The 25,628-nt window shown below is 40.5% G+C and overlaps 1 protein-coding gene across 1 annotated transcript in view; it reads left to right on the top strand.

Annotated features, from left to right (window-relative positions):
• LOC126272581 (F-box only protein 28) overlaps positions 1-25,628 on the top strand; it is an 85,740-nt gene that overhangs the window by 30,086 nt on the left and 30,026 nt on the right. The window contains exon 2 of the mRNA XM_049975507.1: positions 10,636-10,884. Coding sequence (XP_049831464.1) covers positions 10,636-10,884 — 249 coding nt within the window. The remainder of the gene's footprint in view (positions 1-10,635; positions 10,885-25,628) is intronic.

Below are 25,628 nucleotides of genomic sequence, written 5' to 3'. Positions count from 1 at the left end.
AATAGAGAAACAACTGTATGAACTTAAAGAGCTCTGGTGCCAAGCCAGTTCATAGCAAGGAAGGGAGGGCCGAAAGATGTGAACAGTTTGTGTATAGAAAGGCTATACAAAGGACACAAACTTGAAAACAATATATGGAAAGGGAAGAGGAAGTAGATGAAGTTGAGATGGAAGATACAGAACTGCAAGAAGAATGCTGCAGAGCACTGAAATGCCTAATTCAAAAACAGATGGCATTCCGTGAAGCAAACAATATTCCTTCAGAATTATTGAGATCCTTGGAGGACTGTACCGTTAAAAATCTTTTCCACCTGGTAACCAAGTTTGTGAGACAAATTCTCACACTTCAAGAAGAATGTAAAAATTCTAATTCCTTAGAAGAAAAATGTGAATTTCAGAATGAAATTCAATTGTCAGCTGCAAATATATTTTTATTTCACTTCACTGGTTTCGAAAAATTAATGTGGCATCTTCCTTTAGACTTTGGCTATACATTTATGTAAGGTAATACAAAAGTGTTATAGAAACCAGACTGCAGTTGTAAGAGCTGAAGGACAATGAAGAGAAGCTGTAGCTGAGAAGGGAATGAGGCAGGGTTGTAGTCTAACCCCAGTGGTCTTCAGTCTGTTCATTGAGTGAGCAGTAAAGGAGACCAAAGAAACAATTGCAGGAGGAATTAAAGTTCAAGGGAAAAAAAAATACTATCAGTTTTGCCAGTGACACTGTAACTTTGTCAGAGACAGCAAGTGACTTGGAACAGTAGTTGAATGGAATGGACAGCATTTTGAAAGGAGGATATGAGATGAACATCAACAAAAACAAAGCAATGATAATGGAATGTAGTTGAATTAAATCAAGTGATGCTGAGGGAAACAAGATGTGAAAGTAGTAGATGAGTTTTGCTATTTAGGCAGCAAAAAACTGATGATGGCTGAAGTAGAAAGGATATGAAGTGTGGACTGGCAATGGCAAGAAAAATGCTAATGAAGAAGATAATTTGTTTTCATCTATTATCAATTCAAGTGCTAGGAAGTATTTTCACACTAGTGAAACCTGAATGTTAAACAGTTCAGACAAGAAGAGAATAGAAAGTTTTGAAGTGCAATGCTATAGAAGAGTGCTGAATGTTAGGTACGTAGTACAAATAGCAAGTCAAGAAGTACTGAATTGAATTGGGGGGAAAAGAAATATATGGCAAACTTAATTAAAGAAGGAATTTTCTGACAGAACTTATCCTGAGACTTTCAGGAATAGTCACTTTTGTAATGGAGGTAAGTGTGGGAGGTAAAAAGTGTAGAGCGAGAGAAGATTTGGCTACAGTACCAAAATTCAAACGGAAATAGGTAGCAATAGTTGTGCAGAGATGAAGTGTCTTGCACAGGATAGACAGTTGTGGAGAGCTCACATCAAATCAGTCTTCGGACTGAAGGCCACTACAACATAATTGCATCCAAAGGTTTAGAGGCTTTGTGTGGCGCTCTGCTCTTTTTTTATTTTTTTGTTATTTTGTATAAAACACACACACACACACACACACACACACACACACACACACGTATCTCAGCAAGTACTAATTTAATGAAAAGTAATGAAATTTTGAGAGAAAATGACTGGCCAAACTTGCCATTAAGAGCGTAAAATTCTTACTATTGCTTATAGTCAAATGTGAAAGCACAAGAAATTATTCCTTGTTTTAGTAGCTGTTTGTTTCTTCCTCAAGGTGAAAAGAGGGATAGTTTGTGGAAGCTAGGAAAAGGTGGCAGGTCAGTCAGACACTAGGATGAAAGAGAGTTATGAAGATATCCTCACAGCAGGCGGGTTCTCTCACTTAGGGAAATAAGTGCCCTGTTAGACTGGGTAAGTCCTATACAGCTGAAGTGTGGTAGGTTACTGAAATGTTTTCCAATGATGACTGTTTCATCTCACAGCCACCCAGCTTTTGTTGTAGGTTTGTACTAGCGAGACAATCCAGGTTAGTAATTTAAGACCCCTGCTCTCTGTGACACATAGTATTACACCAGATGTTTATTGCTGAAACATGCGCTGAGTGTACGGTTACAACTGTGACTGTAATACAAGTCTTATGAGGGCAAAAACAAGTCTATGAGTGGTTGTTTCCACCGGGAAAGCTGCTGCATGAATCAGCATCTAGAGTTGTGTTATCAATTGAACCTTCTATAACTGCTCTAAAAGTGAATTAGGACCCTCTTTGACTGGATAAGCTCTATACAACTGAGGTGTGACAGATTATCAGAATGTTTATTCACCGATGACTGTTTCACCTCAACATCCATCCAGCCCTTGGCACAGTTTTGTACAAGCCAGGCAATCCTGTTGGTTACCCTAAGATGCCTGCTCTATGTAACCCAGGCTAATGAGCACTTCATCACATGCTCCAAAGTCTTCTATGCTGAGATAGATAATGTACTGCTATGATAACTGTGGCTTGTATGGGCAGATTTGGCTCAAATATGTCAACATAATGTTATGCTCATTCAGCAACAGGAGATACAGGAAAGGGTGATGTATATGGAGGCAAATGTGGGTGTGCACTTCACATTGATTTAAATAAACAGAATATTCTCTTAAGGTTAATGATAGACCCATGCTTACAGCAATTACTTGAAAATCTAAAGTGAAATGAATGGAAGGGGTAGTATATTGGCAATCATAAGGACAGAAAACTCTGCGTTCAGTATATTCTCACTATAATCATCTTCTCCCTGTGGATTGCCTTAAGGTGTAAAATGTGTTGTCTCTACATGAAGTATGTATGTTCTCAAGTTCATTTATGTTTCACAGCATAATGAAAGCCATTTATTAGTTATTAGTGATGTTTGTCTCTGCGCCATTTTTTTCCTTTCTGCAAGGTCAGAAGTAAAAGAACAGCAGCATACATCATTTGGCATAGCTGAATCAGCTTCTCTGCCTGCTGTTGATGGCCTGGATCTGAGTGTTAAGTTTAAACAGTTCCACCCTCTTTTGGTCATCGTGATGGCTGAGTGTTTGCTGTCACATTGCATCAATTTTGAAATGTGTGCTTCTCAATTTGCCAGGCAGTTTAGGGTTTATGGCAGAAGTAGAAGGTGTATTCCAACAGCACATATACGTACATGTGTACTGAAGACCTCTTTTTCTTTGGTGACACATTACATCTAAAAGGAATTTTATCAACAGTGCAACGAGAATATATCAGTTTTGTAGCCTAAATCTACAGACTCTTTTTTTTTTCTTCCTTTTTTTTTTCGCTCACCTCCTTCAAGGAGGCAATCTATTTACATTGTAACAGATAGCTGACAAAACAGATCACAGTCTTGTAACATTTCCATGCTCTGTTTGTGACAGCCAAGTGGAATAACAACTTGAATTAGGGTAAATCACATAGAGGAGGTGTTGAATGGCAGGCAAGCCCATTGAAAAGAAAATTGTTGGATATTTTTAGGTTATCAAAAAAGTTCTTTCTGTGTAGTGTATCTGAGTTGTGTGTGCATGTGTGTGTGTCCACTGTGTGATTACAACCAAGTGGTCTTCATTAAACTTCAGGCATTGTATATGCTGCCCCTCCTTCAGTTGGTATATGCCCAAACTTTAAATAATCAGGTGACTCTGACCAGTCAAATGTTAATATAAATGAGTGTGTTTCTCCACCATTATTTATTAATAATACTTTAATGCTGAGAATATGGTCAGAAAAAGTAAGTGAATAACCAAAAATGTTCATTTCTCATATCATGCAGTGAATGCCATTGTATATTTATGATGCTTATTTAAAAGATTGAGGACCTGGACTCAGAAGCATTATATATAGCACATAGAAAACTTAAGCTACCATAGTGTTTTCTGGCTTCTACAACATCACTGGAGCTTTGACAGCAATCTTAAGCTGGACTGCTGGTTATGTCTACCCCCAACTCCAAAGAGAGCTTGACAGGCCAGTTCGCCAGAGAAATTAATGACAAACATTAAACTGTGAACAGCAAAAGGGCAGTTGTGATTCTTGTGATTGTGTGTGTCAGTTTTAAAATGATTAAAATTTTAAGATGATTAACATTGTAGGAGTGGATTACTCTCTGAAATTATCCAAAGAGATGAATACAACTGCCTCTTCTCAAAACTTAGTCAGGAATTAACAACCGTTTCTTTGAACGGAATCTGCAGCACTGCAGTGTTTTAAAAAATGTGACTAGTAAATGTTGAAAACTGTCAAAATCAAGAAGGAAAATTATCTGAGTGTTTGCAGACAGTAATTGTGCAAATGGTAATAGCATTCAAACCTGCCACAGACAACTTGAATCACATTAGCAGTTCTTTCACTGAATTAGCAATGAAATGTTTTGTTAGGGCTGCTGATAATGCTCTTTTAGAGATATTATCATAACCATAAGAACCAAGATGCAGGTATCAAATGGAACTATGTGATTTTTTGATTATAGAACAGAAGTTCTTGATAAAATCTGCTGGTCTTTATGGATGCTCCGTAAGTTAGTCACAGGTAGCTAATTTTTCACTACTAAATGTAATTATAGATCTAAAAAATATTTGCAAATAGAGGCACAAAATATTGTATGAGCAGAATAGATTAAAAGGATGTTAGTGTATAACTCAACAGGCCTGATCTACACAGACTTTGACAGCACTGTATTTCATTAAAATCTTCCAAACACCAATACAAAATTAATAGATTACTTTCTATTTCCACAAAGCAATTTATTGAAAAAAAAAGAAAATAAAAAACCCTCATTGCTGCATGTTTAACGCACCACAATAACATTATGAAACCATAATTTTTACTACGTAATTTCTTTACAGCGTATGAAATTTTATGTAAGTTTCTTCATCTGTGGCAGAGGTCTGCCTGCACAAGCTACATGTAACTTGTTATTGGTCCTCCACTCTCAAAAAATTGCCTTATACTCTATTCACACTCACACTGGCAAAGCCAAGACAACCATCACATCAGCCCATAGAAAAAAAGAGGATGCTATAAATACAGACAATTAACTTCAAATAATAGATTCTTGTAGCTGATGAAATTGCAAATCGAATGATAGCAATCACGAGTCGATTGTCTGTATGTTAATCAAGTACATAAAGTTAATATGCAAATCTCTGCCACTAAATCAATTATGCACAAATTTCTTAAACCATCTGTATGTTGTAGAAGGCTATCGGCTTTAGGGAAAACCATTTCCATGGTCATGGTGAGGACATTCATCTGTGCCAAACTAATTTTTTATGTTTAACAGGGAAGAAGGGACACTTTCAAAGATGCTACCTTTTTGTTTTCAGAAAAATGCACTGGTGTCCAAAATTAAGTATGAAAGTAACTTTTGCACGTGGTGTCACTGTCAAGTAACAGCTTGGTGAAACTTGAACCATACATTAGAAAGAACTGCTACTGTAAGTGAAAAAGGTAACCAAAAGAAATACGTGATGAGATGAATAGAAATGACACTTTTATTCAGAGACAATTATTACACTGAAATCACCACAATTTATGATGATCTCATGCACATTACAAAAGGCAGGACATGGTTCTTAATAGGGTGTGTGATCGCCACAGATAGCAATGCATGATTTGCAATGTGCTTCCATCTTGGCCACAAGATTGGTAAGGGGTTCATGTGGTAAGATGTTCCAATCCTCCAACAGTGCAGTTGACAACTCCTGGAGGGTCACTGGTGCATGTGTACTTGCTACAGTGTGCCTTCTCAAAACATCTCTCATGTCCTCAATGCGATTTAAGTTGGTGGATTAGGCAGGTCAATCCGTTTGCTGAATATCCTTTCATTCCTCCACTTTTTTTTCATTCCTCCACTTTTGCAATTTGATGCAGTCACACATTGTCATCCATAAAATGAAGTCAGTGCTGAATGCATCCCTGAAAAGGCACACATAGGGAAAGGGTACATTGTCTCAATAACATTGACCTTTGAGTGTACTCTGTTCAAAAATATGGGGACACGTGTACCTATGGAATATGATGTCACCAAAACAATCATGTTAGTTAATGCTGGGTGCACCATCAAATTATGAGAGGTAGAAACACACAGTGAATCCAGGAACATTGTCAAACAAGGTTGTTTTGATGCTTCGGATTTTATGGTGTGAGGAGACTTAATGTTACATTGGCCTACTGGCCTCCACTCTTCAAACACAGTACACTTGCTGGTCAATTTTATTGTGACACTGTACTCCTTCCACTAATATGTGTCCTTTCAGGGGTATATTTGGCCCTGAGTTCATTTTTGTGCATGACAATGAGCAGCCACATTGAGCAGCGTAGGTGGAGGAGCTCTTGGAACGAGAGGATGTTCGGAAAATTACTGGCCTACTCATTTCCCCGACTTACATCTTATTGAGCCTATATTGGATGCTTTGGGAAGATATATTACAGCATGTCCACATGCACTAATGACTATCTGACAGTTTTCAACCACACTGATGGAAGAATGGAATGCCTTACCACAAGAACTCGTTACCAATTTTGTAACCAGCCAGCATGGGAGCATCTTGCAGAGCATGCATCGCCATCTGTGGTGAACGTGTTTCATAATAAGAACCTTGTCCTGTCTTTTGTAATGTTCAGTAGATCTTCTAGAATTGTGGTGACTTCAGTGTAATTATTGTCTTTGCATAAAAGGGTTATTTCTGAAACTTCCTGGCAGAATTAAAACTATATGCTGGAGCGAGACTTGAACTCGGGACCTTTGCCTTTCACGGGCAAGTGCTCTACTGACTGAGCTACTCAAGCACGACTCATGATCTGTCCTCACAGCTTCAATTTTGTAGTGTGTCATCTCCTACATTCCAAACATCACAGAAGCTCTTCTGAACCTTGTAGAACTAGCACTCCTGGAAGAAAGGATATTACGGAGACATGGTTTTGCCACAGCCTGGGGGATGTTTCCAGAATGAGATATTCATTCTCAAGCGGAGTGTGCTCTGATATGAAACTTTCTGGCAGAATTAAAACTGTGTGCCACACCGAAACTCGAACTCAGGACCTTTGCCTTTTGTGGACAAGTGCTCTGCCGAGTGAGCTACCCAAGCACAATTCACGACCTGTCCTCACCACTTCAGTTCTACCAGTACCTGACTCCTGCCTTCCAAAATTCACAGAAGCTCTTCTGCGAGCCTTGCAGAAGCAGTACTTGTGGAAGAAAGGATATTGCGGAGACATGGCATAGCCACAGCCTGGGGGATGTTTCCAGAATGAGATTTTCACTCTGCAGCGGAGTGTGCGTGATATGAAACTTCCTGGCAGAATTAAAACTATGTGCCAGACCGAGACTCGAACTTGAGATCTTTGCCTTTCACAGGCAAGTGTTCTAGAGCACTTGTAATGTTCAGATACAGTGTTACTGATGTCCTGCTTGACAGTCAAGTTGTTTAAAGACATGGGCATAATGTTGCAAAACGATATGAAGTGGAACAAGTGTGTGAGAACTGTGGTAGGGAAGGTGAATGGTTGACTTCAGTTTATTGGGAGAATTTTAGGAAAGGATGGTTCACCTGTAAAGGAGACCGCATATAGGACGCTGGTGCGACCTGTTCTTGAGTACTGCTTGAGTGTTTGGGATCTGTACCAGCTTGGATTGAAGGAAGACATTGAAGCAATTTGGAGGTGGACTGCTAGATTTGTTACTGGTAGGTGTGAACTACATGTAAGTGTTATGGAGATGCTTCGTGAACTCAAATGGGAATCCCTGGAGGGGAGGTGACCTTCTTTTTGAGAAGCACTATTGAGAAAACGTAAAGAACCTGTATTTGAAGCTGATGTTGAATGATTCTACTGCCGCCATGAGGACCATGAAGAGAAGATATGAGAAATTAGGGCTCTTATGGAGGCATATAGATGGTTGTTTTTCCTTTGCTCTGTTTGTGAGTGGAACAGGACAGGAAATGACAGGTAGTGATACAGGGTACCCTCCACCATACGCCATACAGTAGCTTGCGGAGTGCCTATGTAGATGTAGATGAAGATGCAGATGTATGGATGCGCTATACTATTGTGAACGCTATGTATACAATACACTTCCAGCCATTATCATTAACCAGTTGTATGAATAATTCCATTGTGAGTGCAAAACATTGATGATTATTAATATAATGTAGAAGGTTGTAACAATAACATTTCAGTCTATCTAGAAAAATATATTGTCATTGGGTCTGAGCAACATGTCAGAGGAGAACAAGTACTTAATATTTTGCGCAAAATATTTTATGTTGCACTTTTTCTTTTAAGAAAATTAATTATTTTATGATTTCTGTACAAGACATTCTACTAACTTAAAACTGATTGAATATTAGTGATGTTTGACATTGCATACAAAGTAATGTTTACAACATGAACCTGGCCTAAGTATGTTTTAAGTACACATTATAGTTTCACTGTCATTATATGTCCATGGGTATAAGGATTATTCAGTGTATATAACAAAGGTAATGATTTTTCTTGAAAACCTGGGATTCTCTGGGGATTACATTTAACCTGGAAAAATCAGGAAAATGTTTTGGAATTTCAGAAATTTTCTAAAATATCAGAGAATTCTGTGGTTTTAACCTAACATTGGAATTTAATTTTATTGAGCTGTGTAACTCACAGGTTTTTAAATATTTAGTATTTCAAAGTGGGTTAATTATTTGACTATTAGTCCATATGTATTACAGCAGTTTAAAAAGTGCAGTTAAATTACAACTGCAACTTTGTCCACAAAATTTTTCTACACTTACATTTCACTTATTGTGCTTGGCATCTTTTGAAATGCTCTCTTCCACAATTGATACCACCACTCCCAATGCCGTTTCCACTTTCGGAAGTAGTCTTGGTACGCCTTTTGCTGGATTGCATGAAGCGCCGTCTGCAAATTTTATTTTGTCACGTTTGTTGTTGCAAATCTTCGTCCTTTCAATAGGGTTTTCAACTTTGGAAATAAAAAAAATGTCCTTAGGGGCCAGATCAGGAAAGTATGGAGAATGAGGCAGCACAGTGATTTTGTTTTTTGTGCAATTGTCACACACCAGCAGGGATGAATGTGCAGGTGTGTTATTGTAATGCAAGGGCTATGAATTATCTCGCCACATTGCAGACCATTTGCTTCTCACATTTTCCCGCTGGCTTTGCAACATGTCCTGATAGTACCATTGATTAACAATTTGTCCCTGAGGCATGAATTCAAGTTGAACTAATCCTTCGAAGTCAAACAAAACTATCGGTATGGCTTTGACATTTGACCTTGGTCTTGGAGACTCCCCAATGCATTGTGAAGAGTAGACCTTGGTCTCAACATCATAACTGTGAACTCATATCTCACCACCAGCTATGATTCTCTTAAGGAACATCTCGTTCCCATTTGCGTGATCCAAAAGCTTTTCACAGATTGGGAGATGAAGGTCTTCCTGGTCTTGACTCATGAGTCATGGGATGAATGAGTGGCGACATGATGTGCTCCAAGATGCTTTGTAAAGATTTTGTGACATAATCCAGCTGAAATGTTACATTCTTCTGCAATGTCTTGGACAGTCAGTCTTTGATTGGCACACACAATATCCTTGATGTTCCTGATGTGAGTGTTGTTGATAAATGACAAAGGGCATCCTGAATGAGGGTCTTCTTTAACTTCCATGCCACCATTTATAAACCATGTGAACCATTCATAAGACCATGTATGGCTTAAGCACTCGTCACTGTAGGCTTGCTGCATCATTTGGTGTGCCTCTGTAAAAGTTTTTGTGAGTTTGACACAAAATTTAATGCAGACACATTATTCTTCTAACTCTGCCATCTCAAATTCACAAACTGTGTGACACAATGTTCTACTCAATACAACACTGAACAATAACTAACAGACATACAACAATGAAACTTCTCATGGTTACACATTAAACACAGGCGTGTGTAGGGATCCCAACCACATTTCTCTCTGACGCACCATTGGCGTGAAATTACGAATGTTCAGGAGTTTTTCGAACAGACCTTGTATAAACAGCTAATAGTGGTCTATGAAGTTAAAATGCTTCGTTTGAGGTGTTGTATCACAAAAGCAATCGAGTAGTATAAAACGAGTAGCAGTGATATTTTTTTAAAGTACCCTTTTTTCTTCTAAGTTATGTGTATGAAGCTGTCTAGAAGTAATTACTGTAATTATCAGTTTGAGCAGATTGGAGCTAGTCATAATTTTTTGTTAGTATATTTTACGGAATTTAATATGTAACTAGAGACTTTCCACATCCATGAAAGGTCTCCTTCATGATGGGATTGACAGAGTACAGTGTGCCAATAAATGTTGTTGTGTAGGCATTAAGATCCACCAGGAGTTTTTCAGTTATGCGGATTCAAAGTTAATGACTTTAGAATAATAAAAGAGAACACAAACACAGTTATTGATACAGTAATTTATCCTGCAAATTATACCTGTTCCTGTGTTCTTGTAATACATGTAGTGTGTTGTTAGTTAATAACTATGCTGCCTACATATGTGTGTTGTAGGATTGTTCTTTGACAAGTTGATCATTATTGCTTTTTTTCTATAATTTACATACTGCATGCTCAGACTTTTTTCTCTTTTAAAATTGTATGATTTTCGTTTTAATGATGTGTTACATAATTTGTTAAATGAATGTATTTTATAGGTGTGTCAGCGGTTTAATAGAATTTGTGGAAAATTACTGACCAGTGGGTTTTTGAAAGCTGAAAAATATCATTCAAGATGTATGAAGTCGATAAAATCGCAGCTTCCAAGACGTGAGTCTGAGAGAAGAAATCATCCTCTCTCAAAACACTGTGACATTTTGAGTGGTATAGAGACACGAATGTCTATGCTTTCAATGACCTTTATGAAGTTTATTTCTAATGGAATGTGTTGCTTCATACCAGGAAAGGTAGGTACATTTTGCATATAATTTTTGATTTGTTAGAAACCTATGGTATATGGAGAGGATTTTCTTGATTTGCTAGCTGATTTCATAATCACCAAATCAGTTACCTTTGCTGAATTCAGCCACTTCTGCATACGAAAGACACCAGTCTGTTCATAATTACTTTTCAGCCCCACAGGTTACTTTCAGCGAGGTTGTACTTCACCTGGTGCTAGGATAAAAGTTAGTGCCATGTACATAGCAAATAATTGGTGTGAAAGGCAGACGCAGTGGTCATAGTGAAATTGTCAGTGAATTTTTGTCACTTTTCTTGACTGATGTGTGTGTATGCATGCGGGCATGTGGGTATTCAAATCTGTACTGTCTCCTAGAGGTACAGTATAAATATTAGAATGATATGTACAATATGTAAGACGTGTCTCATAGAAATGTATATTTGCAAATTAAGAGAAAATGGGCCCTTTGCCAGTACATTGTTCTTATACTGTGTTTCCCTTTGGTTATCTGGGTGCTTTCCAATGTGGGCTCCTCAGTGGAAACAAGAAATTTTATTGTTTTGTTAAGTCTAATTATTAGATGTCTGCTGGTTCCTTGTTGTTAGTCTCTAAATGTAATAAAAAAATTAACGAGCAAATAAATAAATTGAAAAGGGCAGTAATTTTAGAGCATAGAGAAAATAGGTGTTGCTATGAAATGTCAGCATTTACAGTCATCTGCATCTACATCTGTACTCTGCAAGCCACCATGCTGTGTGTGGCAGAGGGTGCAGTGTGCGTCAGTATTAATTTCCGCACTTGCTATTCCATCTGCAGATAGTATGTAGAAAGAGACTGCCGGAACAGCTCTCTCAGAATTTCTTTAAATTGAGCATTGTGGCCAGTGTGTGAGATGTATGTGGAGGAAGCAGTATGTTTCTTGGCTCATTTTGGACAGTGAACACTCAAAATATTGTGGCTAAGGCATTTTGTGGTGTCCATTGTATTTCTTAATAATGTTTCCAACTGCATTATGTCGAGCTTTTCTGTGGCACTCTTGCACTGACTGCACAAACTGCTGATGTCTTGTGCAACTCCTCTTTGAATCTCTTTTATCACTCCTGAAAATGCAGCTTCATAATGGTCCCAGACCAACAAACAAAGAAATGATTGAACGAGGGTTTTGTAGTGACCTCTTTCCCATATGAACTACACTTACTTTGCAGTCTTCCAATAATTCTCAGTCTGACATCTACTTCACTAATGGTCAGACTTATGTTGTCATTCTACCTTAAATTGCTCTGTACAGAGACCCTGGACACTTGGAGGTTGAGACTGATTCCAATGACTGACTGCAAGTCACATAGGAAAATGATACGAGAGCATTTCGTCTACTTAAAAGCATCACATTTCATTTATTTATATTTAGATTCAGCTGGAAACTTCTACACCGAGCATTAATCATCTGCAAGTCTCTCTGTGCATCTTCCTGTACATAACTCCACCATCTGTGAATGGCCTCATTGAGCTACAGAAACTATATGCCAACTCATTTAAGGGGAGTTAGAACAAAAAAAATTTTTTTCACATTTTCAGATTTTTATCTCATTTTAAAATTTGCAATTTTCCAAATAAAATGATATATATATATATATATATATATATATATATATATATATATATATATATATATATATATAAAAAAACAAAGATGATGTGACTTACCAAAAAAAAGCACTGGCAGGTCGATAGGCACACAAACATACACACAAAATTCGAGCTTTCGCAACCAGTAGTTGCTTCGTCAGGAAAGAGGGAAGGAGAGGGAAAGATGAAAGGATGTGGGTTTTAAGGGAGAGGGTAAGGAGTCATTCCAATCCCGGGAGTGGAAAGACTTACCTTAGGGGGAAAAAAGGATATTGTAAAGGCAAAGAGTTTGGGCAGAGATGTCAGTCAAGGCGGAAGTACAGAGGCAAAGAAGTTGTTGAAAGACAGGTGAGGTATGAGCGGCGGCAACTTGAAATTAGTGGAGGTTGAGTCCTGGCGGATATCGAGAAGAGAGGATACACTGAAGGGCAAGTTCTCATCTCCGGAGTTCTGACAGGTTGGTGTTAGTGGGAAGTATCCAGGTAACTCGGACGGTGTAACACTGTGCCAAGATGTGCTGGCCGTGCACCAAGGCATGTTTAGCCACAGGGTGATCCTCATTACCAACAAACACTGTCTGCCTGTGTCCATTCATGCGAATGGACAGTTTGTTGCTGGTCATTCCCACATAGAAAGCTTCACAGTGTAGGCAGGTCAGTTGGTACATCACGTGGGTGCTGTCACACGTGGCTCTGCCTTTGATCGTGTACACCTTCCGGGTTACAGGACTGGAGTAGGTGGTGGTGGGAGGGAGCATGGGACAGGTTTTACACCGAGGGTGGTTACAAGGGTAGGAGCCAGAGGGTAGGGAAGGTGGTTAGGGAATTTCATAGGGATGAACTAAGAGGTTACGAAGGTTAGGTGGACGGCGGAAAGACACTCTTGGTGGAGTGGGGAGGATTTCATGAAGGATGGATCTCATTTCAGGGCAGGACTTGAGGAAATCGTATCCCTGCTGGAGAGCCACATTCAGAGTCTGATCCAGTCCCGGAAAGTATCCTGTCACAAGTGGGGCACTTTTGTGGTTCTTCTGTGGGAGGTTCTGGGTTTGAGGAGATGAGGAAGTGGCTCAGGTTATTTGCTTCTCTACCAGGTCAGGAGGGTAGTTACGGGATGCGAAAGCTGTTTTCAGGTTGTCGGTGTAATGGTTCAAGGATTCCGGACTGGAGCAGATTTGTTTGCCATGAAGACCTAGGCTGTAGGGAAGAGACCGTTTGATGTGGAATGGGTGGCAGCTGTCATAATGGAGGTACTGTTGCTTGTTGGTGGGTTTGATGTGGACGGACGTGTGAAGCTGGCCATTGGACAGATGGAGGTCGACGTCAAGGAAAGTGGCATGGGTTTTGGAGTAGGACCAGGTGAATCTGATGGAACCAAAGGAGTTGAGGTTGGAGAGGAAATTCTGGAGTTCTTCTTCACTGTGAGTCCAGATCATGAAGATGTCATCTATAAATCTGTAGCAAACTTTGGGTTGGCAGGCCTGGGTAACCAAGAAGGCTTCCTCTAAGCGACCCATGAATAGGTTGGCGTACGAGGGGGCCATCCTGGTACCCATTGCTGTGCCCTTTTATTGTTGGTATGTCTGGCCTTCAAAAGTGAAGAAGTTGTGGGTCAGGATGAAGCTGGCTAAGGTAATGAGGAAAGAGGTTTTAGGTAGGGTGGCAGGTGATCGGCGTGAAAGGAAGTGCTCCATTGGAGCGAGGCCCTGGACATGCGGGATATTTGTGTATAAGGAAGTGGCATCAATGGTAACAAGGATGGTTTCCGGGGGTAACAGATTGGGTAAGGATTCCAGGTGTTCGAGAAAGTGGTTGGTGTCTTTGATGAAGAACAAACCTAAGAAAATAAAATATGAGAGCGTAATCTGGCTAGGGCGAAGGCATGTTTGCGGAGGGAATGTAAATAAAAAACTTAATGGGATCGCTGTGGGAGTGTTGTGAGGGTGACAATGAGGGTGACATGGTATTAGAAGGTGGAAAGTGTAACATGAGGCTGAAATGAAAATGAAAATAGAAATATATGGAGAGGGATAAAGGTGAACTAGAAAGCAACTGGTGATATGGTGTGAAAAAAGGCAATTTTTTATATACATATATGACTTACCAAGCGGGAAAGCGCCGGTAGACAGGCACAATAAAATAACACACTTACCTTAGGGGGAAAAAAGGACAGGTGTACACTCGCACGCACACACACACACACACACACACACACACACACACACACACACACACACACATCCATCCGCACTTACACAGACACCTCACCGCTCATACCTCACCTGACATTCAACATCTTTGCCTCTGTACTTCTGCCTCAACTGATATCTCTGCCCAAACTCTTTGCCTTTGCAAATGTCTGCTTGTGTCTGTGTATGTGCGGATGGATATGTTTGTGTGTGTGTGCGACTGTGCACCTGTCCTTGTTCCCCCCTAAGGTAAGTCTTTCCACTCCCGGGATTGGAATGACTCCTTACCCTCTCCCTTAAAACCCACATCCTTTCGTCTTTCCCTCTCCTTCTCTCTTTCCTGAAGAAGCAACCGTCGCTTGTGAAAGCTAGAAATTTTGTGTGTGTGTTTTATATATATAAACTCAAATGGGAAGTATTTTATTTATTTTTAATATAATCTTCACTGGTAGAAAAAGTTAAAAGTTTTACGTGCATTACTTCAAGATCTAATAAAATCGGTAATTTTTTATATAGAAGGCTGCGTTATAAAGGTTAAATTATGTGAAACTTCCTAGTAGATTAAAACTGTGTACCGGACCGAGACTCGAACTCGAGACCTTTGCCTTTCGCGGGCAAGTGCTCTACTATCTGAGCTACTCAAGCACGATTCCTGCCCCGTTCTCACAGCTTTACTTCTGCCAGTACCTCGTCTCCTACCTTCCAAACTTTACAGAAGCTCTCCGGCGAACTGTGCCGAACTGGCACTCCTGAAAGAAAGGATATTGCGGAGACATGGCTTAGCCACAGTCTGGAGGATGTTTCCACAATGAGACTTTCACTCTGAAGCAGAGTGTGTGCTGATACGAAACTTCCTGGCAGATTAAAAATGTGTGCCGGACCGAGACTCGAACTCAGGACCTTTGCCTATCGCGGGCAAGTGCTCTACCGTCTGAACTACCCATGGTTCTGCACGGTTCGCAGGGGAGCTTCTGTAAAGTTTGGAAGGTAGGAGACAAGGTACTGGCAGAAGTAAAGCGGTGAGGACGGGCCGGAGTCCTGCTTGGGTAGCTCAGATGGTAGAGCACTTGCCCGTGAAAGGCAAAGGTCCTGAATCTGAGTCTCAGTCTGACACACAGCTTTAATCCGCCATGAAGTTTCATATCAGTGCACACTCCGCTGCAGAATGAAAATCTCATTCAGGTTAAATTATGTATTTGTGTTGGTAGCACTGTCAAAAACGGTATCGTATTGTTTTGTAATATAAACATGCGTTGCATGTCAATGTGCTAATGCTTTTCCAAGGAAAAGTGATTAATAGATTGGCAAATCTCTCAAAATGTAAGTATGATGCCAAAACGAAATGTTTTTAAGAAACATGGGTTCCATGCTAGTAGATTTTCAAATAATGGGAAACATTGTGTTCAACATGTGGCGTGTGAAGTTACAGACAATGCAACTCATCAGTATCTAGAGAAACACCCATTAGTGCTTTGAAGATTAAAATAAAATGTTGTGATACACAGTTTTCTCAAAGTGTAAGTGATGTAAATGGTAGGTTAGGTTATATTCTGATAGATTTACACGTCCTAACAAGGGTGTTAGGTGAATGTGTGTATTGTGAAATATGTGGAGAGGCAGCTAGGTATCAAATGGACTAGCCAGGAAACTTATCATTAATTGTGCCAGTTGTAAATATTTATTTCGGGATTCTGATAAGTGTAAAGATAATTATTTTGAAGTAAATGTTAGGTAGTTTTATGTATTGAGAGCTATTGGCAAAGGACACACTGCAGCAGAAACAATGTGTGCCATGTTGAATATGCCATGCCCACCTTGTAAAATCGACAAGTAAGCAAGATTTATCGGGGCTGCTGTGGAATCTGTTGCGTGTTAGTCAATGAAGGGTGCTGTAAATGAAGCTGTTGAAATAAATGATGGTATGACTGACATACCAGCAGCTTTTGATGCCACTTGGTAGAAGTGCAACTACAGTTCTAAGAATTCTGTTGCTATGGTGACCAGTGTGGATGCTTGAAAGGTAATAGATTTCCAGATTTTAACCAAATATTGTTATAAGTGTAAGGGCATATCTGTGACAGAAATTATAAAAGAACAAGTGGTGCTGCTATTGAAATTTTAAGTCGATCTGTGAACGAAAGGGGAGTGTGTTACACTAAGTTCTTAGGTGATGGAGCCGGCTGGAGTGGCCGAGCGGTTCTAGGCGCGCTACAGTTTGGAACCTCACGACCGCTACGGTCACAGGTTCAAATCCTGCCTCGGGTATGGATGTGTGTGATGTCCTTAAGTTAGTTAGGTTTAAGTAGTTCTAGGGAACTGATGACCACTGCAGTTAAGTCCCATAGTGCTCAGAGCCATTTGAACCATTCTTAGGTGATGGAGACTCAAAAGCATATAACAGTGTAGTAGCCACCCAGCTTATGGTGAGAAGATTATCACAAAGCTGGAATGTGTTGATCATGTCCAAAAGCGGATGGGCACCAGGTTGAGGAAGTTGAAACAAAGTTTGAGAGACAAGAAACTTTCTGATGGCAAAACCATAAGAGGCTGGCTGACAGACAAAATGATTGATGAACTACAGCAGTATTGTGGGTTGACCATTAGAAATAATACTGAGGATTTGTTGAAAATGAAGCAGGCACTATGGGTTATCTTCTTCCACAATCTGTCAACTGATGAATAACCAGTACACCACCTATGCCCTCCTGGACCTGATTCATGGGGCAGTTACTGTAATGCCCAGTACTCAAACAGTTCATACAACCATAAACATTCCATCCCAGCAGCAGTCATGAATATCATAAAACCTACTTACAGAGACCTGGAAAATCCTGAGTTTCTGAAGAAGTGACTGCATGGTCACACTCAAAATCACAATGAGTTGTTCAATAATGTTATATGGACTCGCTTACAAAATATGTTTTTTTGGAATGAAGACATTAAAGTTGGGGGTCAGTGATGATGTTATTGCTTGAAAGTAATATAGCATATGGGAATAATTCCTGGAGCAAATTGCATCAGAGAACTTGGATGGATGGACAAGGTTTGCATTGATAAAGCAGAGTATACAGCACCAGTTGGCCACTAAGGAGTCCAAAAAGAAGAAAAAACTTGGAAAAAGATCAAGAGGACGATTGACAGTATGGTGCAGGGTGCCTCTGAGTAAAAAAAAAAAAAAAAATAAAAAATTATGCATATATTAAGTGAGTTACAGTCTTTTGAAACTTTAGAAGCCGTTCCTGAAAACTTACATTTTCTGTTGCATTTTTCCCTAAATCTCTGTAACCACTTCGAGTAGAGTATTCAAGTTTCAGGGAATAATAACATACATATCCTGAGTGTACTGAACTAAAAGAAGAACATAATGTTACATATAATTAAAATTATTTAGGATAACATACAAAGAAAGTACACAAAAATTTAACTGTGTAATTAAAAAAAATTATCTCCAAAAGCAGTGGCTAAAATGCAATTATTGTACTTCAGTAGACTCAGAACATACAGTTTAATGTTCTGTAAAAGTTTCATGTCAATGGCTACAGTGGTTCTTGAAATACAGGGAAGCCAAGTCATTAAATTTAACATTGTTGGGATAGGGCATTCCAACTCCACTGTTTTAGGTACTCCGGAAAGTATCCAGATTTGAAAGATTCATTAATTATGTCTGTTAATGGGCCCTTTATGGAGTATATACAATCTTTAATTACGCAGACTGGGATCTCATCAAGTCCTACTGAAGTTTTATTTTGTAGTTGGTGTACTACTAGTGCCACTTCCCTTTCTGTATTTGGCAAGAGCACCATTGAGTTTGTTGGCTGGTTCTGAGTAGGTAAATCATACGTATCTGGAAATTTCTGCTGTAATTTTTTTGCAATGCTACTGAAATATGAGTTTACAAAATCAGCTAATTTTTTAGGGTTACCTACTGGTACATCTTTATTTTTAATATATGAATTGAGGTCCTTTTTAGCAGAGTTAGATGTTTCCTGTTTGACGATGTTCCAGGCTGCTTTGCTCTTGTTTTTAGCTTGAAGTAATATTTTGTTGTTTGAAAGTTTTTTTGCGGCTAGCAGCACTTTTCTGTATATTTTCCTGTACTTTTTGTAGAATTGCAGAACTTTTGGGTTTGATTGATTATTTTTTATGGAGTTGAGATGTCTAAGAGTTTCTGAGGATTTTTTGATACCTGTAGACACCCATTGATTTCTCTTTGTAGTTTTAATTTGATAAAGAGTTTTGGGAAACATCTCTTCAAATCTGAGTTTAAAAATTGACATGAACTTGATAAATTTCTGATTTGCATTAGTTTCTGCATAGACTTCGCCCCAATCTTCATATTCTAGCTGGGATTTAAACTCATACAGGGCTGATTTGAAAAACATTCTTTTGTATGTACACAGTTTAGGAGGAGTTTCTACATGAATGTTAGTTTTTAAGATCTGGCAGAGGTGGTCTGATAGGCCCAGGTTTTGGACGACAATATGACATTTTTTACTATCAATATCTGTAGCTACATGATCTATAGATGAGGAAGATTCTTTTGTTATTCTAGTTGGGCAATTAACAAGGGAGGATATTCCGTAACAGCTTAGAATATTCACATATATGTTCCTAGCCTTATCAGGCTTCATCATATTAATGTTTAAGTCACCACAGATAATTACATTTGCTTTTGGTCCAGAAACCTTGTCTAAGCTTTGATTCAGTTTTGAGAAGAATATATCAATGTCTCCACTTGGAGAGTGGTATACACATGAATACATACATCTCAAAAATGAGATTGACAGGAAGTAAAAAATGTGCAAGCAGGGATGGCTAGAGGACAGATGTAAGGATGTAGAAGCCTGTATCATTAGGGATAAGATAGATGCTCCCTACAAGGAAATTAGAGAGAACTTCGGAGAGAAGAGAACCATCTGTATGAATACCAAAAGCTTAGATGGAAAATCACTCCTAAGCAAAGAAGGGAAAGCAGAAAGGTGAATGGAGTATATAGAGGATCCATACATGGGTGATCTACTTGAGTGCAATTTATGGAAATGGAAGTGGACGTAGATGAAAATGAAATGGGGGAAATGATACTGAATGAAGAATGTGACAGAGCACTGAAAGACCTAAGTTGAAAGAAGGCCTTGGGAGTAGACAACATTCCATTAGAAATACAGATAGCCTTGGGAGAGCCAGCCATGATAAAACTCTTCCATCTGGTGAGCAAGATGTATGAACAGGCGAAATACCCTGAGACTTCAAGAAGAGTATAATAATGCCAATCTCAAAGAAAGCAAGCTTTGACAGGTGTGATAATTAGTGAACTATCAGCTTAATAAGTCACAGTTGCAAAATACTGTCGCGAATTCTTCACCAACAAATGGAAAAACTGGTAGAAGCCGACCTTGGGGAAGATCAGTTTGGATTCCGTGAAATGTTGGAACACGCGAGGCAATACTGGCTTATCTTAGAATGTAGGTTAAGGAAAGGCAAACCCACATTTCTAGCATTTTTAGACTTAAAGAAAGCTTTTGACTATGTTGACTGGAATACTCTCTTTCCATTTCTGAAGATGGCAGGGGTAAAATACAGGGTGCAAAAGGCTGTTTACAATTTGTACAGAAACCAGATGGCAGTTGTAAGAGTCAAGGGGCACAAAAGGGAAGCAGTGGTTAAGAAGGGAGTGAGACAGGGTTTTAGCCTATCTCTGATGTTATTCAATCTGTATTTTGAGAAAACAGTGAAGGAAACAAAAAACAAAAAAATTGGAGTAGGAGTTAAAATCCATGGAGAAGAAATAAAAACTTGATGTTTGCCGATGACATTGTAATTCTGTCAGAGACAGCAAAGGACCAGGAAGAGCAGCTGAACAGAATGGGCAGTGCCTTGAAAGGAGGATATAAGATGAGCAACAGTAATAGCAAAATAATGGAATGCTGTTAAATTAAATCAGATGATGCTGAGGGAATTAGATTAGGAAATGAGACACATAAATTAGTAAACAAGTTTTGCTATTTGCGAATCATAATAACTGTTGACTGTTGAAGTAGGGAGGATATAAAATCTAGACTGGCTATGGAAAGGAAAGCGTTTAGGAAGAAGAGAAATTTGTTAACATCGAGTATGGATTTAAGTGTCGGGAAGTCTTTTCTGAAAGTAATTGTGTGGAGTGTAGCGACATATGGAAGTGAATCATGGACAATAACTAGTTTAGACAAGAAGAGAATAGAAGCTTTTGAAATGTGGTGCTACAGAAGAGTGCTGAAAATTAGATGGATAGATCACTTAACTACTGAGGAGACACTGAATAGAATTTGGTAGAAGAGGAATTTGTGGCACAACTTGACTTGAAGAAGGGGTCAGTTGGTGGTCACATTCTGGGGCATCAAGGGATCACCAATTTAGTATTGGAGGGAAGTGTGGAAAGTAAAAATTGTAGAGAGAGAGAGAGAGAGAGAGAGAGACCAAGACCAAGAGATGAACACACTAGCAGATTTAGAAGAGTATTGCAGTAGTTATTCGGAGATGTAGAGGCTTGCACAGCATAGAGTAGCATGGAGATTTGCATCAAACCAGTCCCTGGACTGAAAATCATAACAACAACAACAACAACAATGTGTGGAACCCATACCAAATACGAGTAACAGGGTATACTGATTGTAAGCAGAGAAGATCAGCATAAATGGTCACAGGTTTGTTTGATTCATGTGAGAGTGTCACTGAGATACTGAATTATCTGAACTGACAGACCTGAAAATAAATGTAAACTGTCCTGATAAAGCCTAATTACAAAATTTCAAGAACCATCTTTTAGGAATCATGAGAACAAGATTAGATTAATTACACTGTGCACAGAGGCATTTTAACAGTCATTCTTCCCGCACTCCATAAATGATTGAATGGAATGGGAAAAAGCCTTAATAAATGGTGCAGTGGAATACATCCTCTGCCATTCATATCACAGTGGTTTGTGGAGTATGTATGTAGACATAGATGTAGAAGGAGATTGTATTCTGTTGGGTACTCGTGCATGTGTGAATTCTGGGCAATGAATTGGCAGGTGCAGCAGCAGCAGCAGCAGCAGCAGCAGCAGCAAAGGTAGTCTACACAGTACCTACAGTGTCCCAGTGTAATGTCCTACTACATGCCATGACCTCACTCTTGGGGCAAAAAGCAAAGTGCCATTTAGAGAAAAAGTGGCTGGAAGTGGCAGATAAAGGGTAGCAGTTGGTGAAGCCAACCATTTTACCATGGCATAGCTTCTTTGTTACTCCTGTCAACATGCCTTAATATTGGACACAGTCTCCTGACACACAAATATGTCCTCCAGTGAAAGGACCCTCCTAAAATTATGTGGCGTGCAGCACACCACTAACAATGTGGAGCATTTTATTTGAATTTACGCCATTTGCAGACATCAGGATCGCCCTATGACTGACTGAGGACTTGTCCTCTATTCTAAATGGTGAGTAGAAAAGTGTACCATGAATTTTATGATTTTGTGTGGTAATGGGATCATTTCCGGAATTATTAGGGCATATATTTTGAACGTCATTGAGGTGGTCACAACTCCTACCTCCCCCCCCCCCCCCCCAAAAAAAAAAAAAATCTCTCTCTCATCTCTCTCTCACACACATGCTTCCTGTCACTTCCAGTGAGTGGTCCTCTCCTGTTGTTGTCGTTGCTTAGCCAAATGGTGATATTTGTCTCTATGGCAATTTCAAAGCCACTGTAAATCCTATGCCTCGACCTGAAGAATTGTTCACTAAACTTACTGGAGGCAAGTATTATGCTAAACTATACCTGTCAGAAGCATATCATCAACTTCCTCTCGATGCTGCTTCCTGGCAGTTTCTGGTTCTTAACACGCCTTTCGCCTCTGTCAGCACCAACGATTGCCATTCGGGGTTGCCAGCGCCCCTGCTCCATTTCAGCGATTCTTGGAACAATTATTGCTCACTGTCCCTGGGTGTATAAATTACATGGATGACATTGTTGTCACTGGCTCCACCACTGAAGAACATCTTCAGACTCTCCGTCTTACAGACTGCCGGTCTTAAGTGTAATCTCCAGAAATCAAAATTTTTTCAGGCATCCATCATGTACTTGGGGTTTCAACTCTCTCGGGATGGTATTTGTCTGCTTCACCAAACTGTCGCTGCGATCGATGCCCTTCCTCATCTTACGTCTGTTAAGGAACTGCAGGTGTTCTTGGGGAAAATAGCATACTATCACAGATTTTTACCATTTGCTGCTTTGGTGGCTCAGCCATTACATCACCTGTTGCATAAAAATGTGCCTTTTCACTGGTCCACGTCATGCGATGCGGCTTTCCAGAAATTGAAGACTATGCTGAAACAGGCCCCGTGACTGGCTACTTATTGACCTGGCCAACATCTTGTTCTTGCCACGGACGCCTCTCAATATGAGGTCAGTGCAGTTCTTGTGCACTGTTTTTCTGACGGTTCTGAACAACCCATTGCTTATGCCTCCAAAAACGCTCATGGATGCCCTACAAAAGTACTCTCAAATTGAAAAAGAAGCTTTGGCCATTATTTATGCTCTTCATAAGTTTGGTGTTTTTCTCTATGGATCCAAATTTCATCTTGTTACAGATCACAAACCACTTGTTTCATCCATCAACGTCACTTTCTGACAAGGGTGCACACCGCCTCCAGCGTTGAGCTCTTTGCTTGTCTCGTTTCAATTATGAGATTCATTTCTGGCCGATGGCTCAACATGTGAATCCTGATGCACTGTCTCGCCTTCCCATGGATCCTGATCTGGCATTCGATAGGGACGAACTTTTGTGTTTCCACCTGGATGTTGCCAAGCAGTGGATTGTGGACGGGTTCCCCTTCACCGGGGACTGGCTGGCAGCTGCTATGGTTTCTGACCCTACTATCTCCTGGGTTTTACGCTGTATTCAGAAGGGTTGGCCAGATTGTCCATCCGCTAAGACTTATGATCCGTCGCGGAACTACTACACTTTGCATTACCGCCTCATGGCTAGGGATGGTGTTATCCTCCTTTCAACCAAAAATGCTTCACCACATGTTGTGGTACCTGCATCTTTGCTTGCTGCCATCTTGCGCCTCCTTCACCAAGGGCACTGGGGTGTCTCTTGCACAAAATCTCTGGTGCGCCGTCATGTGTACTGTCCTGGCATCGACTCTGAAATCGCACACATGGTCGCTGCCTGCGGCCCTTGTGCGTCACAGGCCGTCACCCTGAAGTCATCATTGTCACCGTGGCCTTCGTCTGAGAAGCCCTGGGAGCGTATTCATGCTGACTTCGCGGGACCTTTTTTAGGTATTTATTGGCTTCTCGTTATAGATGCCTACTCTAACTTTACTTTCATTGTCCGTTGCACGTTGCCTACCACTGCGGCAACCACAAATGCTCTAGCTCGTATTTTCTCTTTGGAAGGCCTTCCCTCTAGTCTTGTTACTGATAATGGTCGGCAATTTGCCTCTTCCAATTTTGTGGGTTTTTGTGCCCATCACGGCATCATGCATGTCACGGCCCCTCTATGCCATCCACAGTCAAATGGTGGGGCTGAACAACTGGTCCGCACATTTAAGGCTCAGATGAGGGAACTCCTGACTTCTTCTGCTGCTGATGATGCGCTTCTCCAATTTCTGGCTTGTTACCGTTTCACCCCCATGGGCAATCACAGCCCGGCTGAGCTCTTACATGACTGACAGCTCTGCACGCTACTTCATCTTCTGCGGTCTTCCGCCTCAAGGCCGTGGGTGCCTTCGCTTGGCTGGTTCACCGCCGGCGACCTCGTATGGATACGGGGATATGGCAGGCAGCCAAAATGGAGTCGTAGCAGCATCTTACGACACCGTGGGCGATGTATGTATGAAATCCAGACGGACACGGGTGTTGCAGTGCGTCATTCAGACCAGCTTTGGCCTCGTGTGCCGGCAATGCCTGTTCCGGATGCCGCTACAGCACCTTCAGCTCTACCTGACGCTTGGGATCCTGGAATCTCTCATTACTCACAACGCAGTCCTCTCACCATCATCTCGGTGCAAGCACAAGAATTGCCACCAACAGGAGATGTGCCCATGCAGGAACCAGACGACCAGCACCTGTCGGAACAACTCTACTCGCCTCCTCCTCCTACGGACGCGGACACATCGCCCATGTCTCCTGTTATAACAACCGGACTTGCCACAACGGACAGATTGGTGCACGGGTCCCCAGCAGATGCGACCCCCACGTCTCCTGTCATTTCGACCCGTTATCATCGGGGACACTTCCGTCCGCACCGGAAGCCTCCTCCTCCTCGAGACTTTACGGCCAGTCAAACAACACCTATGGACATGAGCAATCTACAGGCCTCCTTCATCAAGACAGGTGCAAAAACTTCAAAGGGGGGAAAAGTGTTGTGACTCGCCGATCTTTCAAAGTGGCGCCGCACAGTTACGCGCATCCTCTATATGCAGCGCTGTCTGCCAGCCGTGCAGCAGCATTACCACCTAAACGGCCAGCCAGCCAACAACCGCTAGACTCAGACTCAGTTTGGATTTGACTGTTAAAGTGTACACACATCTTACTTTGTTTACTTGATCTGTGACTTACATGTATTGTGTCGTCCTTGAAATATATTTGTTCTACTTAAAGTTATAACAGTCACTTTACAGACTACAAGAAAATACCATTAGAAAGAGAGAGAGAGAGAGGGAGGGGGGGGGGGGGGCAGTAAGTTTTATATCATCTCGTTGTCACTGTAGGCTTGTACCATGGGGAGGAAGGAGAGGATGTTATTTGGTGACTGGTAACCTCTTTCTATAACACAAACTGCACACAAGTATTAACTGGGTTCTTTATTAATAAGAATAAGAAAGCTACTTAAATCAAGATGGTCCAGGTGCTGTGGTACAAGCTCTCTGTAATAATCCACATTAGTCTCACTGCTAGTGAAGTACAAGTCCACT

Source organism: Schistocerca gregaria, chromosome 5, assembly GCF_023897955.1.
Source record: "Schistocerca gregaria isolate iqSchGreg1 chromosome 5, iqSchGreg1.2, whole genome shotgun sequence".
NCBI classification, from domain to species: Eukaryota; Metazoa; Arthropoda; class Insecta; order Orthoptera; family Acrididae; genus Schistocerca; species Schistocerca gregaria.
Note: the sequence above shows the minus strand (reverse complement) of the source record. Positions and strands in the feature narration are given on the sequence as shown.